The sequence below is a fragment of the Papaver somniferum genome, chromosome 1 (assembly GCF_003573695.1).
Source record: "Papaver somniferum cultivar HN1 chromosome 1, ASM357369v1, whole genome shotgun sequence".
NCBI classification, from domain to species: Eukaryota; Viridiplantae; Streptophyta; class Magnoliopsida; order Ranunculales; family Papaveraceae; genus Papaver; species Papaver somniferum.
The window spans coordinates 42,563,667-42,578,175 of NC_039358.1; the positions used below are offsets into that span (position 1 = coordinate 42,563,667).

Genomic DNA, 14,509 nt, shown 5'->3' on the forward strand with positions numbered 1-14,509 from the left:
AATACGTTGATCCTTGACAACGGTCAACAATTCCCAAAACGAAATCTTCAAAAAGATCTCATCAAATCTTCACTGCCAATAAGATCTTCGAGTCTAACTTCCTCTTAACATCCTTCGACTTCTTAGGTCAAAAAATTAGCAACATGATCAAACTGATGACAACCGATATCAAACTTGCAACCTTCGTACCGAAATAATGATAAGAATTTGGCACACTAAAAAATTGTCGCCTTTACTTCAACCAACATAAAAAACGAAACTTGTATCTCGAAAACAACGCTCTTGCTTTCTCCAAATGTGATTTGCGAAGCAAACACACCCAAACGAAAACAACTTGGTCTTCCAAAATAGTCCACAAGAGCCTCATATGAAACGAAGTAAAAAACACAATCAACTAACCAAAATATGGTTACACAAATACTTACGTGGAGTTATGCGGAATGCATAGGGTTATATGCTTCAAGAAGTATAACGTCAAATCCTTCGATGTAGAGCACTACCAAAAACAAATGTGGAATATCAAAGTATCCCATTCTTCCGAAACACTTTAACTTGCTTCATACCCAAAATTGATAACATCAAACCCTTCAAATCCGAGTGCTTGATAACATCAACCTATGCATCTTCAAATATTTGAAAATTTCAAATCCTTCGTACTCGAATACTTGAAAACATCAAATCCTTTGAAACCAAAAAATTCGGATATCTGCAGAAAACCGAAACATCCCCACTTCTAAATTCGATCCTCTCCACGCTCACCGCACCACTTGTTGGGGAAATCCTTTGAGTTTGTTTAATAATATGCCATCTTTCGGTCAGTCTCCTGATGAAGTTACATATGGTACAATGTTGGATGGACTCTGCAAGAACGGAAAAACTGAGGAAGCACTAGAATTGTTTGAAACCATAGAGGGTATAGGTATCTCAGCTAATATTCCCATGTACAATATTCTTATTTGCGGGTTTGGTCGGGCTGGCAAGTTAGAAGAGGCAAGAAAACTGTTTAATGAAATTCCAAGAAAAGGATTAGTGCCAGATGTAGTAACATATACCACAATGATGGATGGCCTCTTTTGTAGCAAGATGTTATCGGAGGCTAACAAATTAATCATCGAAATGGAAAAAACGAGTTGTTTACCTGATGTTAAAACATATAATACCATCATTAAGGGTTTTCTTGTCTCAAAAGAGACTGACAAGGCATTGCAATTTTTCCGCAAGATGCGTGAAAAAGAATTTGTACCGAGTGATTCTGTTGTTTCCTTGTTAACAAATACTCTCTCGGCAGATGAGCTAAAAAATCTGTAGTTGTTTTGTTGGGGGAGATAGACAAACTAACCGCACCACTTGTTGGGAAAATCCAACAAGAACTAACCCACAAGAAACTAGATCTTTGGATCGACGTAGAATGAAAGATAAACGATGAAAACACACATTAAAAGCAATAAGTAAAGCACACAAAACTTAACGTGGTTCGGCAATATGCCTACATCCACCAAAACGATTACGACTTCTTCGTTATTATGGAACCACTAAATAGAGATTTACACACTTAACGATTGATGAATCAATTAACAAACTACGATCCAACATTGTGTTGATCATAAACCCTAAAATAATTCTCTTGAACAAAACGCTCCAATATTACCGAACAACGTCTGAGCCAACAAGATAATACTTATCTCATATAACCGAGATGATCTCCTTCTAAACGATGTATCTTCCAACACCAACGATGATCTTCCACCATCAACGAACAAGACGATCTTCTTTTCACTAGAATTCCACACCAAGAGGCGCGATGGGATCCCTAAAGACTTTAGAGAACTACATTGTGTATTTATTCTCTAACTCTCTAGAAAACCAATGAATTCCATGTCTAAGAAACACCATATAAGCCTCCTTATATAGTATTCATAACTTGATTTCCAAGTATTAATCTCCTTGAAAAGGAAACCTTAACCAACTAGGAAACCTAATGTTATTTAGGTAACCCATCACATCACAATATGGAAATCAACCTAAACTTTAGGAAACCTTATGTTTCTCTACACAAAGGGTTTTTAGTATGTTTCAGAACTTTCCGGAACCTTCTAAAACACCGACAATTATCTAACATGTTTGTGGAACCTCATAATTCTTGAGGTAGCATGAATCTGAAATGATTATCAATTTCCTTGATGAATTTCTGGTTTTTTTCGGGGTCATATGCTTCCCTTTCAGTTGAATTCATTCAGGTGGATAATGTTTGGAATTTTTCAGAAATCATTCAAGTGGTATTCCAACCTGCTGCAGCTTTTAGAAATGTAAGTAGAACAGAACGGGGCTTTCTTTCAGATGGCGGCTAGAGAAGCTTAATAAGGTACACAGATAGGCTGATTTATTTTCATTTTGTTCTATTAACGGTCGCCAATGTAGTTTTAGGTATTTGAATTGAAGCTATTAGTAATAATATCACACGAGTCTGTAATGTGCTTAACTGTAGTCGTTTCACTCAGGTTTCCGGTGCACCATTAAATTTCATTGGATCTCAGTTAGAACTTGACGTGTATATATTGCATCGTTTCTGCATCTTTATTCGGTAATTTATACCATTGAAACTGTTCTGGAACAAGTATCCGAACTTCTCTGTACATACTACATTTGTAAGTCTCAGTCCCTCTCACTTCCATCCCAGTTATAATAATTCGTAGCTCCTCTATAATGGGGTTAAATCGTGACAGTGCCCATGTTTCTTCCTCACCTTTTCTTTCTTTTCAGATAGCATGCTTCTTCTTCTGACTGCCAAAATTAAGAGAGAAATCCCCTTTGGATTTCCTTTCAGTAGCCAAGGTATCGTCAAGCAACCGCATATTGTTTACAGCATTCATGTCATCTTGAGATAATCCTGCCAGCTGCATTAACTTCAGACCTTTCTCACCCTCAAAATTCTCAGGATAAGCGACTGAATGTATCATCATTAAACCCAATTTGTTTTCACGAGTTGCATCCGAAGAAAATTTATCACATCTCTTGGCCCAGCGTCTCCAAATACAAGATCCTGCTCCGGCTTCCCAAAATCTCTTTGTCCTATCTCTTTGATAATTCTGCTCATCTTTCAGCAATCTCTGCATGAAGGAAAACTTATGTCCACTCTTTGGTTTTACCTTATGGACGTATTCATTCCAGTCTGTATTTAGCAAGTCATGGCACATGGCATCATATGTCCACTCATGGATTGTGGGGGAAATCAGGTCTACAGATCTGTCCAGAATAAGCAGCTCACATGTTTCTGTCTGGGGAAAATATCTTAAGCTGTCTTTATAACTTGTGAGCTGGTTCCACACAGCAATACTACTAGATCTTTCTGTTAGTTTACAAATAACATTAGTAGGTAATACAGAGCAATCTCTGTGAAATCATAAAATACAGGAAACACAATGAACGGCTCTTATAAAACAAAGAAGAAGGTAATCATAGAAACGATAAAAACTGTAAAAAGGAGAAAGAAAAATAAAAAAGATAAATGTAGGGAGGCTAAGCTATTACTCTTTGTTGGATTAGGACATATAAATGACAGTGGAGAGGCTTCAACACGAACCAAGTTTTCAGTATCGGTTTTGCTCTCCATAGATGAGGCCGCAATCTTTAAGGTACCTTCATAGAGCTCATGCACCTTCAGAATCATCGAGAGACAAATTTATTCTCTCAAGGGGATGATGCCCAATCAAATTGAAGATTACTGAAGTTGTTCAAAGATTCAAGACCACTTAGAAGCTGGTTTCCAATATTATCTTGTTGCTGAAGAGGGGGAACTGAAACTGTTCCTACTCTTCCGTTCGGCGCTGGGTTGCTACTTCTCATGGCTGTTCTATTTGCACCACCACCACCACCTATGTTGCCAAAACCCATGCCACCACCACCAATTAACGAGTTGTCGTTTGCCATCCCGTTCCCTAACATGCTGTTTCCAATATTGAGGGCTGCATTACTTATGTGAGACATCCCATTTATGGGTTTAATGTCATTTCCTAAAGAACCAACAATCCCTCCGTTTAATTGGGAAGACATCATCATTTCTTGTATGATTTGCTGAACAGAACTTTCTGTATCATTCGTATCAGCCTCATTAGACTGAGCTGGTTGCTGCATGGAAACATTTGCTGATGAATTTGCCGAAGAATTCATGAGTGCTGCTGCTGCAGTAGGCGCTGCTGTTGTTACTGCACCAGGAGAGTTCTGCTGAAGGGGGTTGTTGTTAGATGTGGATATTGTCGGTGATTGAAATGGTGAGGATGGGTTATTATTGTTAAGTTGAGCTTGGGCCTGAGGTATAGAAGTTGATGAGCCAGCAGAAGGAATCTGCATTGTGGTCCCACCACCATAGGGACTGCTCGGATTGGTCATCAGGGGGTTTGGTTCTTGCTTTGGCTTAACAGAGTTTTGATGCAGAAGCCCAACCAAGGTACTGGCGGGAGAGTTGGAAGTTGATGCAGAGTTGAGAGAACTGTTATTTACACCAACAACACCGTTGCTGCTAGAAGTAAGATGCAAGGAGTTATTATTAACTAGGATGGAAGTCTGATCAGTATTCGAATTCTGAGCCATGACTTGTTGCGGTTGCTGTTGATTTTGTTGCTGATCATCAGGTTGTTGACATTGACTTTGCTGCCCAGATGTAGCAGCGCTAGTCCTCCGTGGAAAGTTAATCAAGCTTTCTGCAAAAGGAACATAGGAGAATGATCTTAATGAAACGCCAAATCAAATGACTCCCTATTTTCACTATCTCTCAAACAGCTAATTGAATTAACAGTTAAAAAGATCATCATGAAAACATATTTAGATAGTTCTAATCAAATTTGCACCAGCAGCTGTAGGTTATCAGAGCATCATATACAAATTTTTGTTAATATGTACATGCACAGAAGTTGTGGACATACACAACCAGCAGTGTCACACACACCCTTCAAACAAGACACTTAAAGAACACGCCCTTAACGTGTGATAACTCCAGTTCTTACATCAATCACTGGGTCACTTAGTTGATCAAGACAGAATCAAAGAAATGCACCAGCCCATTTTTATATTCAAACCACCAGTTACTCGTAAATGTTAATTAGAGATTTTAAAACCTCTTTCTTTAAACTTTTTCACATACTGATAATGCCAATACTAGGAAGCGCTTTAACATATGCATATGTATGTATGCAAAAAGTGTAAGAAACAATCATTGAGGTATTTCAATTTTATGACCTATGTAGCTAAAATTACCGATACAAACCAAAACCAGAAACAAGAAAACACTGAGAAGAACTCATAAGCATACCCATAGGTCCAGTTCCTGTTTCCCGGCTATAATCGATCAAATCCTTCATACTATTAACCACTTCAGATATCTGCAATTTCAAGAAAAACCATATTACATCTCCCTATCTACTGACAATGCCAACAAGTGTCACACATACAGCTCAGGGAACCGACAGGCCTCTTTATGTCTGTACTGCCAAATCAAGAACCCAAGTTTGATGGGTTGATCTGATAAAAACGCTGGAATGCAGGGTTCAATCAAAGAACCCAAGTTTGAAGAGTGGAGTTACACAGCTCTAAATGAGCCATTACGAAGGCAAAACAATCTTCTAAATATTACGGCAAAATCTGTTGGCATACCTGGAAAGAGTGGAGTTCTCGGGTTTTAAACATCTAAATTTCCTCGAAGTATCAATTATTTTCAAGGACCCATTAAATTGGACAACCTTGACTTTATTAGGCCCTTCAAAGGGAGTTTTAGAGGATCATTTGATTGTTCCTGGTCATATTAAATTTGGTTTGGAGTCTCTTGTCTAACGAATTGATGTCTATAAATCATAAAAAACAAAACCGTAACAATAATAATTATTATAACAAAATAGCGAGGATGTCCCCACACCTGAAGACAGCGAACATAGCGTTTTGTGTATCCCAAATCGTTCACTAATGGCACCTCCAACGATTTAACCAGCTGCCGTGCTGATGCAGCAAACCTGCACCACAATAATTTATTTATTATCATCACCGGACAAACTATAGGTTGTGAACAGATATTCAAGTTTGGGTTTTTCGAAGAAACCCTTGAGCATGGAAGTGTTTATCATCTACAGTGCTTGCCCTAAGTTGAACCGTAACTGGCAAAATTTGATTTAAGAGAATATTGCCATGTATCTTTGGCAACTGAAAAAGTACCTAGGTTACATCTCTAAAAAAAACACGAAGATCTTGACCTTTCTTATCCTAAAACAGGGTAACTAATTCGAGGAGGAAGACTTACGTACATATTGCAGTTATTTTGTAAATCCTTGGCAGATAAGTCAGACGACCCATTCTGCGAAACAGCCTGAAATTTTTGAGCCACTGCACCTAGCTGGCCAACCTGCCATCATACAAACCCATCAATGATGATTAATCACTTAATTAATGGCACATGCCGATCAAAATGGGAAAAGCAATATTTGGAAACAGCAATTATTGAAGTTCCTCAAAAAATAAATAAGAAAAGTTCCTCAACAATTTAACCCTAGCATCACATTATGGCAGTACCTGGGATATCATAAGTCTTCTAGGGATGAGCTCTTCATGATTCCGAGCACAAAACTCCCAAGAACAGATCTAGCAAATACAAATAAGATGAGTTTATTTATATGATTGATAACAGTGCAGTTATGTTAACAAAATCTATTAAAACTAGGACCAACCTTTAGATCTTGAGAGAAAACAATGCGTAATTGACCATCTCGAACTACACGTAACTGCTCAAACACACTTTCTTGAATAGCTTTCGCATAATCAAGAACAATTTGACCAGATTGATTCAGATATTCACGAGGCATATCTACATAAAGAAGTTCTTCCAATGTACCACTATCATACTTAATTTTACAAAGCCTCGGTAAAACTTCGACAGTTGTTTCTGAAAGTACAATGAAAACCAGTCAGGAGGAAACCAAGCATAAGTTTCAAATGCAACACAGGGAGAAATTAAAAATCCAAATACATCTGCGGGAAAAATATACTACATATGACAGACCTATAAAATCTGATAGCAATAAAATTCTTGAAGCAAAATACGTACCAAAACCCCTTCCTGGCTTACGATGACATATCTCACAGTGCCACACATCCTGTAGAAGTTACATTGACGTCAGTAAATGCTAATTCCTCGAGTAAATAGGTGTGTGCCATACATTTTCCTCAGTTGCTCAAACAGACAGACACCACCAATATCTCATATGTTTAGCATGAGAGGTGCAAGGAAGTGAAATTCTGTTAAGAGACTGTAAACCTCATCGGTCATCACCTCACATCCAAACCGTAACTTTTTAAGATGAGCTAGAGGGGGAAAGTTCATCAGCAAGTAAACCTTATTTGGCTAAAAACCATATGACCTACTAATGTCACTTAATTTTGGTATAATTTAGAATAGGCCATAATAGAATGTTTCACGAAGCAAGTATGCGAAAGAATCTCTAGAGCATACCTGAGGAAAAACTCCAGTTGTTTGTCGGCCACTTCCATACATAGAGACGCACCACCTCTTCTTCGCATGAGGAGCGAAGTACTCGGCCACAAATTTCCTCCAGAATTCAATGTTGTTATCCTGTATGAACAATAGGTATGAGCAGTGAGCACAAAAACCGGGCTTTAGTGTGTGCAACAAAATTTATCCAAAGGATAAGAGTATCTTACGGCCGGCCTGCGTTGTTGGTCATACATGTAGTGTGTCAAACGACGAGCACACAACCCAGGTTCGTATGCTGGCTTTGCAGCAGTTCTCATAGGCAAATTTTGCTGTTGAAACTGTTGCTGCTGTAACTGTGGACGTTGTAGTGGAAGGGCTTTTGGGAGTTGCTGTTGTTGTTGCTGCTGCTGCTGTTGTTTTTGTATTTGCAAGATACGCTGTTGTTGTAAGATATTCATCTGGGCAGCAGCAGCAGCCTGAGAAGACTGCCTCGAAATTTGGAGTTGTTGTTGTTGTCGTTGTTGCTGTTGTTGTTGCTGTTGTTGCTGATGTTGCTGCTGTTGTTGCTGCTGCTGCTGCTGTTGTTGTTGCTGTTGTTGCTGTTGCTGCTGCTGATGTTGTTGCTGCTGCTGTTGTTGCTGCTGAAGAAACAATGACTGATCTGTATGTTGAGATTCCATTTTGACAGGATTCAAGCCTCTTATATTTTGAATCTGTTGTTGCTCCAGTTTCACATGACCTAGGTTGCGCATGGACTGTAACTGGTGCTGTTGTAACCCATTCCGGTCACTGCTCATCTGCGGCTCTATCTTCACAGCGCTCAGATTTCCTATCCCACTTTGATTTGATAGATAAGGTTGCTGTTTCCGACCATTAAGAATAGAGCCTTTTTGAAGTGATTGCTGACCATGCTGGAATCTCTGAGCTTCGAGCTGTTGAGACTGATTTTGATCTTGCATTAGCTGATTGATAGGACGCCCAGGAAATTGCGGCCCATTACCTTGACTTGAACAATTCGAGTTCATTCCATTTGACTGTGTGAACGGTGAAGGAGAAGCAGTATAACCCATGACATTGCCTACACTAGATAGTGGATCAGACTCCGCTCCCGTATCAAGACCTCCACCATGTTGGAAACTCGCTGAACCAGAAATTCCAGAACTTGACATTCCATTCCCAAAGGATTGATTGAGAAGCGAGGAAACATTTGACATGTTACCAAGAAAGTTCATGTTATTAATATTTGATTGAGCACGCGGTGGAACAAGAGAAGGAAATGCAGACTGTGAAGCCATTTGGTTCCCTTGAGTCCCCCCTAAAATGCTTGAGGATGACCTCAGAAGCGAAGATGAAACCGACTGGGATCCTCCACCAACAACAGGAGTTGGAGGCCCCGACGGCATCATGTTTATTTGAAGTAGGAAGATCTACAAATAATCTTAAATGACAAAAACTAACACATACAACGGCCACGCAGCACTTCTCACTGACCCAACCATACCAATCAACCCAGAAGGTGTAATCTCATATCCAAATTCTTGCAAAGACGCAAACACCTTCGCAGAATTCATACACCATTCAATTAAACAATCGCAGTCCAATCTTAGACCCACCACAGCCTTCTCTACATACAAATTAACAAAATCAAATATCCACTACCAAAATCTCAATTAAACTTTAGAAGTAGTCTAGAACAGAAAACACAGCTATTGAATCAAAGGCATGATACAGAAATATCAAAAAAAGGAACCAACTTTAGAATCCCATTTGAATCAAACCCAAGATTCCAACCTAAAAAAACACATTTTTCCCCAAAATTCTAATTAACCCATCAGAAAAAAATTCCTCTTATCAAATGCATTAAAAACCCACAACTCTAAAAACAAAAACTCATCAAATATCAAACTAAAACATCAATTAATCAACTCAACACACTCAAAAACCACACCTGATTTAACAGAATCAAAGCTCTATAACTCAAAAAGATGCAATCTTTATGACATTCAGAAGCTACAAATGAATAAACAAAAATAAAAGCACTACTTACCAAAAGCTCAAATTCATTTCTCCAAAGTAGATTTCAATGAAACAAAACTGAAACCCACAAAAAAATAAATAAAGGTATTCCCTTTCCAAACCCCCCCTTTACTCCTTAGATCTTGTATATCCCAATCTAGGGTTTTCTTTACTCACTGAGTAACTCACAATTCTTCACAACAACGATAACTAATCTAAAGAACTAGTCTTCAATAGATTCTTCTTCTTCTTCTTCTATTTTCTGTGTATGAATTTTGTTTTTTTATTTGTTTTCTTCTTTAAGGTGAAGAGAGAAGAAGAAGGGGACAAAGGAAGAGAAGAGAATTGTGGTCTTGCGGATGTCAAAACAACTTTCGATTGGATTTGATTATTTCTTCTTTCTTCTTCTGCTGGTTTTTGTTTTTTCATTCTCTTCCTCTTTCTAATAAAAGAATAAGTCAAAAACTTTTCAGCTTAGTTACACTCTTTATAAATCATAAAGTAGTCAATGAAAGATAATACTTTCGTAAATGACCATAATACCCTTGGTTAGAATTTAGATCTTCGGGTTCGTATGATCGTCAAAATCAACACATATTCAAGACAAAGTCTTAATAGAAACGACGACTACAAGATATTACAATGTGAATCCGAAATACCGGCATTGTAAAGGCATCTGCTAGTCGTCATTTTGACATAAACGAAAATAAAACATAATTACCAAGTCCTCTTGACGAAATGAGGATTCGTGGACAGTAAAGTATTTAAGAAAGTCTTATCTTAAGACGAAGAAACTCCGGTTATCTCTTAAATATGTATATGGTAACGAAGTAAAATGAAATTTGATTTTAGTATAAGATGTAAGTCATCTCTTAATGATAATTGAAAACAATTTTCTAAAATATCATCCTCTAATTAATCTGGAACATAGAATCAAAGATATTCAAAATTATAGATTCAATATCGTCTTAACCATATTATCGGGACAATCTTATAACAATAAGAACCAAACCTTAAGCCCCAAATAAACTGCGGTGAGCTAGAAATGAGACCGATGCCCAAATCACGAAAACCAAAAATAAAACGACAAACCATTACTAACAAACAGAAAGTGTTATTAGATTTTCATAACGTCTATTTCTTTTCTTTTTTGATATATCAAAATTTTAGAGCTGACAAGTTTCGAACTTATGTCATTGATATCATCACTCATTGATTTTACTATTGTACTACAATGGACCAGTGGTATCAGTTGGTGTTCATCTTCTAACACCTGATTAATGTGCATCAGATTTGACACTATTCAAGATAAAATCTTAAAAAAAGATTAGATACTTTAATTTGAAAGAATAAACTTAGCATCATAAACGGAATGTGCATTGTGTCATGTTGACATAGACGAATATGTAAACATATTTACAAAGGGATTCGGCGAGATGACAAATTCTTGATAGTAATCATGAGCACACAAGACAGTTAGAAAGAGTACTTGTATTGCATTATAGAGATGGCACATGGTCCAAACTATCTCTTGGCAAAACCATTTTGGAAGATAACTTGCTATGTTGGGAAAGAAAGGTTGCCCATTGGCATGTTTACCACGAGACTGCGATAATAAATGGTGATGTGGTAATAGAATTTTCTTTGTTGGATGGTATTGATAATCAATTTTGTTATGAGAAGTTCTAAAATCCATTAAGTGTATGGTTATTAGATTTACATGTTTGGTAGCCTTATCTTTTCGAAAACTCAATGAGGAGGGGTTTTTGGTACTACCAAAATACGGTGTGAATAATTAAAAAAACCAGTGTTTTAATGCATCAAGTTATAACTATGGGCCTATAGCTGTCTTTTCTTACACTATCATTGACTTCATTGGTACATTTTGAGATTTTTTATAAGTACAAGTTAATGATAGCATGTTTGGATCGAGAAGCAAAAACTGAAACAGAATCAGAAGTAAAAAGCAGATGCAAAATGTTTGTGCCTCGTAAGAAGTCATTCTGAAATTATGTATTCAAATGAATTTTTGACTTTCCTACTTTTAAAAATTAAGAAGTGACTTTTAGAAAGGCATCCAAATAATACGCCATGTACGTGGACGATTTAATCGAATAAATGAATAATTTGTCTACCTGAATGCGGATTTATTGAGAGTAAGTAACGGGTGAAAAATACAACATATCACCATCAACCAACAAATAGCTACGCACGTACAATTAATCATTTTTACTAGGCAAAGTTATATTTGACACTATTTTCATGATAAAAATGGTTTAGCATTCTTGATGTTACCAAACTACCCCCAGTTATTTAGGAAAAAAATTCTCTTTTGGAAGCATTTTTAGAAATTACTTAAACATATATCTAAAACATGTTTTCCACTTTGATGTTTAGCCTCTCCTAAAAACTGGATTATGCCCGATTTGGGTAGATTTTCAGTGTGAAGGCAATAAATTAAATAATGCTCTGATCACGAATTAACTTAGATGGCATAATTTGTTTTTAATAGTTTATCTACGTGTGGGTTAATCGAGTATTATTACTTGTTTAATTCTCTTGGCCACATTTCGAGTATGTTGCTGTTGCATGTCTGTCAACTTTCAAATATTTATTCATTGTCCAAAGTATATGCTGTTTGGTCTTAATATTATCAAATTAAAGAGTAATTTTTTTCATTAATCTTGAACTTTTTTTTTAATAGGAAAGAACATACAGTATGACTTAAACTAGATTTTAAACTACATATAAGGAGTATTTCACGAGATTTCCAAACTCGTGAGCGGAGACTCGATCTGCTGACCTCCTACTTGAGAGTCAGGCTCCTGGCCAACTGGACTAACCCCTGTTCATTAATCTTGAACAACCAGTAAAAATAAATAATAATCAGGCAACGAGCTAGTTGCTGAATTTGAATATTTAAGTCTGTCAATGACATTCATAATCTAGATCAGTGACGTTTATAGGCGTACCACTGACGTTTGCTGTTCTATTGTATGTGCAAGCAGAAAACAACTTTTCTGGACGAAACTTATCCATTCCAGATGGTGAGACGGGGTTTTACTAGTACTGCTGAAGAGGGTGAGAAGCCTTAAAACCGTGTACTGTTATTGCACCAAGCCGTAAAAACAATAGTGTACTATATATACATCTTACGTTGCACCTGCATTGACTTGATTGATACATCTTTAAATAATTCTACTTTTTGTATATGAGAATGGATAGGTACTTGGATAAGCTGTAAAATGAAAGCAGTTGAGATAAATTTGTAGCAAAATTTGAATAGAGATTTTTCTAGGAAAGAAGGTAGAAGAAATTATCCAGAGTTTAACCATAGACCGCTGGTAATTGCATTATGAGTTGGAATATATGTAATAAACCTTGAGAACTTATTGCATGATTAAGCTAGACACAGCTCATTCTAGCTAGACATTTATTTCCTCGCGAGATTGGGATATACCCAGATTAAAATGGACATGTGCCCTTACTAAGGGGAGGCCAATACAGGATGAAATTACTTTAGTACCTTGCACTAAATTAACCTAAAACTAGACCCTAAATTTAAAAACTAAAAAACGTTTAATCTTCTTCTAATCTATCTTCTCTAATCCCTCTCCTCTTCTCCTTTCTTCATCTAATTTCATCAACCAAAAATTTCAATTTTGATATTCTACCAAAAATTTATTTGAGGGAGCAAGCAGTTAAACAACTTAAATTTGATAACTGTCCCACTACTCCATAATGTTGGAAGCCAAGAGGTTTGCCAAAATGCAATATCTTTGTTTTTCTTTTGTTCACCTGGCACACTAGTATTGCAAAAGCTCGACTGAAGATGAAACTACTGAAACAAGTAACTCAACCTCGAAATGTTTGACTCAATTCTGTTAGCGACTTATCTGGCAATTAATTGTATTGATTCCCAGTTTAATAGGTTTCCTAGTTTACTAGTTCATTCTTTACTTAGTCTTACGTAGATATCTCCATATTTCCTTTTTATTCTGTGAATATCTTTATCTTTTGTAACTTATTTAGGAGAATCTTATGTAATCTGATTCTGTATAAATATCATTGAGAATAAAACTCCTAAGTTCACAGTTGTGAAACACAAGAACACTGTCTCTTAGTTTCTTCTAATTCTTTTGCTTTTAAGAGTAACGGTTATGGAATGTGCTTGATTATGCAGTATTCCAATGAGAGACTAGGTGAAAAAGTATTTTTCTGACTACGAAGAAATTATATTAACACACTAAGTGGCTTATGTGTAGCCGATTGGAGAAAAATCACACTTCTCTTTCTATAAAAACACCTAATTTAATCAAACTTTTTGAGTTTGAACGAGAGTTCTCACTCCATAGCCCATGCTGTGAGAAATAGACATTTACGCAACGTCTAACGCATGCCTCGGCAAGATTGCTAACAAGGTCGGGAAGATGACAATGGGAGTGGGATGGTCTTCATGCATTAATTGAATAACAATAATCTAATTGGTGTTATCTATACAACGGCTATTTGCTGCGAGGTTCAACAATGAACGATGACCATGCAGTGCATGATTACTTTAGAATAAAAAGAATGTCGTTATGCTTTTTCAAGGTATAGGTGTCACGTTTTCCTTAGTTTGGCTTTGAATAAAGTTGACAAATGACAATCTAAACACTCGGTAACCTACCAAACTCGTTATCTCCTTTAGTCCAAAATATCTGCTTACCTAGTGTGTCTTATAATAGTTTAAGCAGCGTACCACTGTTGTTCAGTTCTCACCATGTTAAACAGAATGTTGAAAAAAAAACAGAACCAAAAAAAAAAAACAAAAGAAAACACAAATCGAGCTAAATGGATCATGAATTTTTGAATCCGAACTCAATCTTCTCAGTAACTTGTGGAGAATATTGAGTTTTTACATCTACATAGGACAGAGCCAAGCAAGAGTAAGGGTTTATCACATTCTGGTTTGTGTTATTGGAGACTCATTCTGGCAACTGTTTCATGACGTTCTTTGGAAATTGTTGGTTTTAATAAGAA

At 36.7% G+C, this 14,509-nt stretch overlaps 2 protein-coding genes across 3 annotated transcripts; both read right to left on the minus strand.

The window, feature by feature from the left end:
• Positions 1-2,124: 2,124 nt before the first annotated feature.
• Positions 2,125-3,395, minus strand: LOC113284287 (SNARE-interacting protein KEULE-like). The gene has a single exon (XM_026533721.1). The coding sequence runs from the start codon at positions 3,192-3,194 to the stop codon at positions 2,757-2,759; it is 438 nt and encodes a 145-aa protein (XP_026389506.1). The 5' UTR covers positions 3,195-3,395; the 3' UTR covers positions 2,125-2,756.
• Positions 3,396-3,406: 11 nt separating this feature from the next.
• LOC113284276 (transcriptional corepressor SEUSS-like) lies at positions 3,407-9,926 on the minus strand. Of its 2 annotated transcripts, none has more exons than XM_026533701.1 (10): positions 9,519-9,926; positions 7,699-9,090; positions 7,490-7,609; positions 7,085-7,133; positions 6,708-6,922; positions 6,553-6,621; positions 6,288-6,385; positions 5,906-5,999; positions 5,306-5,375; positions 3,407-4,697 (listed from the first exon to the last, which is right to left on the minus strand). In XM_026533701.1, exons 2-10 carry the CDS (start codon positions 8,875-8,877, stop codon positions 3,688-3,690), a joined length of 2,904 nt encoding a protein of 967 aa, XP_026389486.1. In that variant the 5' UTR covers positions 8,878-9,090; positions 9,519-9,926; the 3' UTR covers positions 3,407-3,687. The 2 variants fall into 2 exon arrangements, with proteins under 2 accessions (XP_026389486.1, XP_026389496.1); XM_026533711.1 differs by having other exon boundaries at positions 7,699-9,095.
• Positions 9,927-14,509: the final 4,583 nt, after the last annotated feature.

Excerpts from the sequence above, each read along its gene's own strand:
- LOC113284287 (XM_026533721.1), bottom strand. The coding sequence starts at position 3,194 with ATGTGCCATGACTTGCTAAATACAGACTGGAATGAATACGTCCATAAG.
- LOC113284276 (XM_026533701.1), bottom strand. The coding sequence starts at position 8,877 with ATGATGCCGTCGGGGCCTCCAACTCCTGTTGTTGGTGGAGGATCCCAG. Across the intron at positions 6,923-7,084 it reads TAAGCCAGGAAGGGGTTTTG|AAACAACTGTCGAAGTTTTA; the intron begins GTACGTATTTTG and ends TTGTACTTTCAG. Across the intron at positions 6,622-6,707 it reads TTTTCTCTCAAGATCTAAAG|ATCTGTTCTTGGGAGTTTTG; the intron begins GTTGGTCCTAGT and ends TGTATTTGCTAG.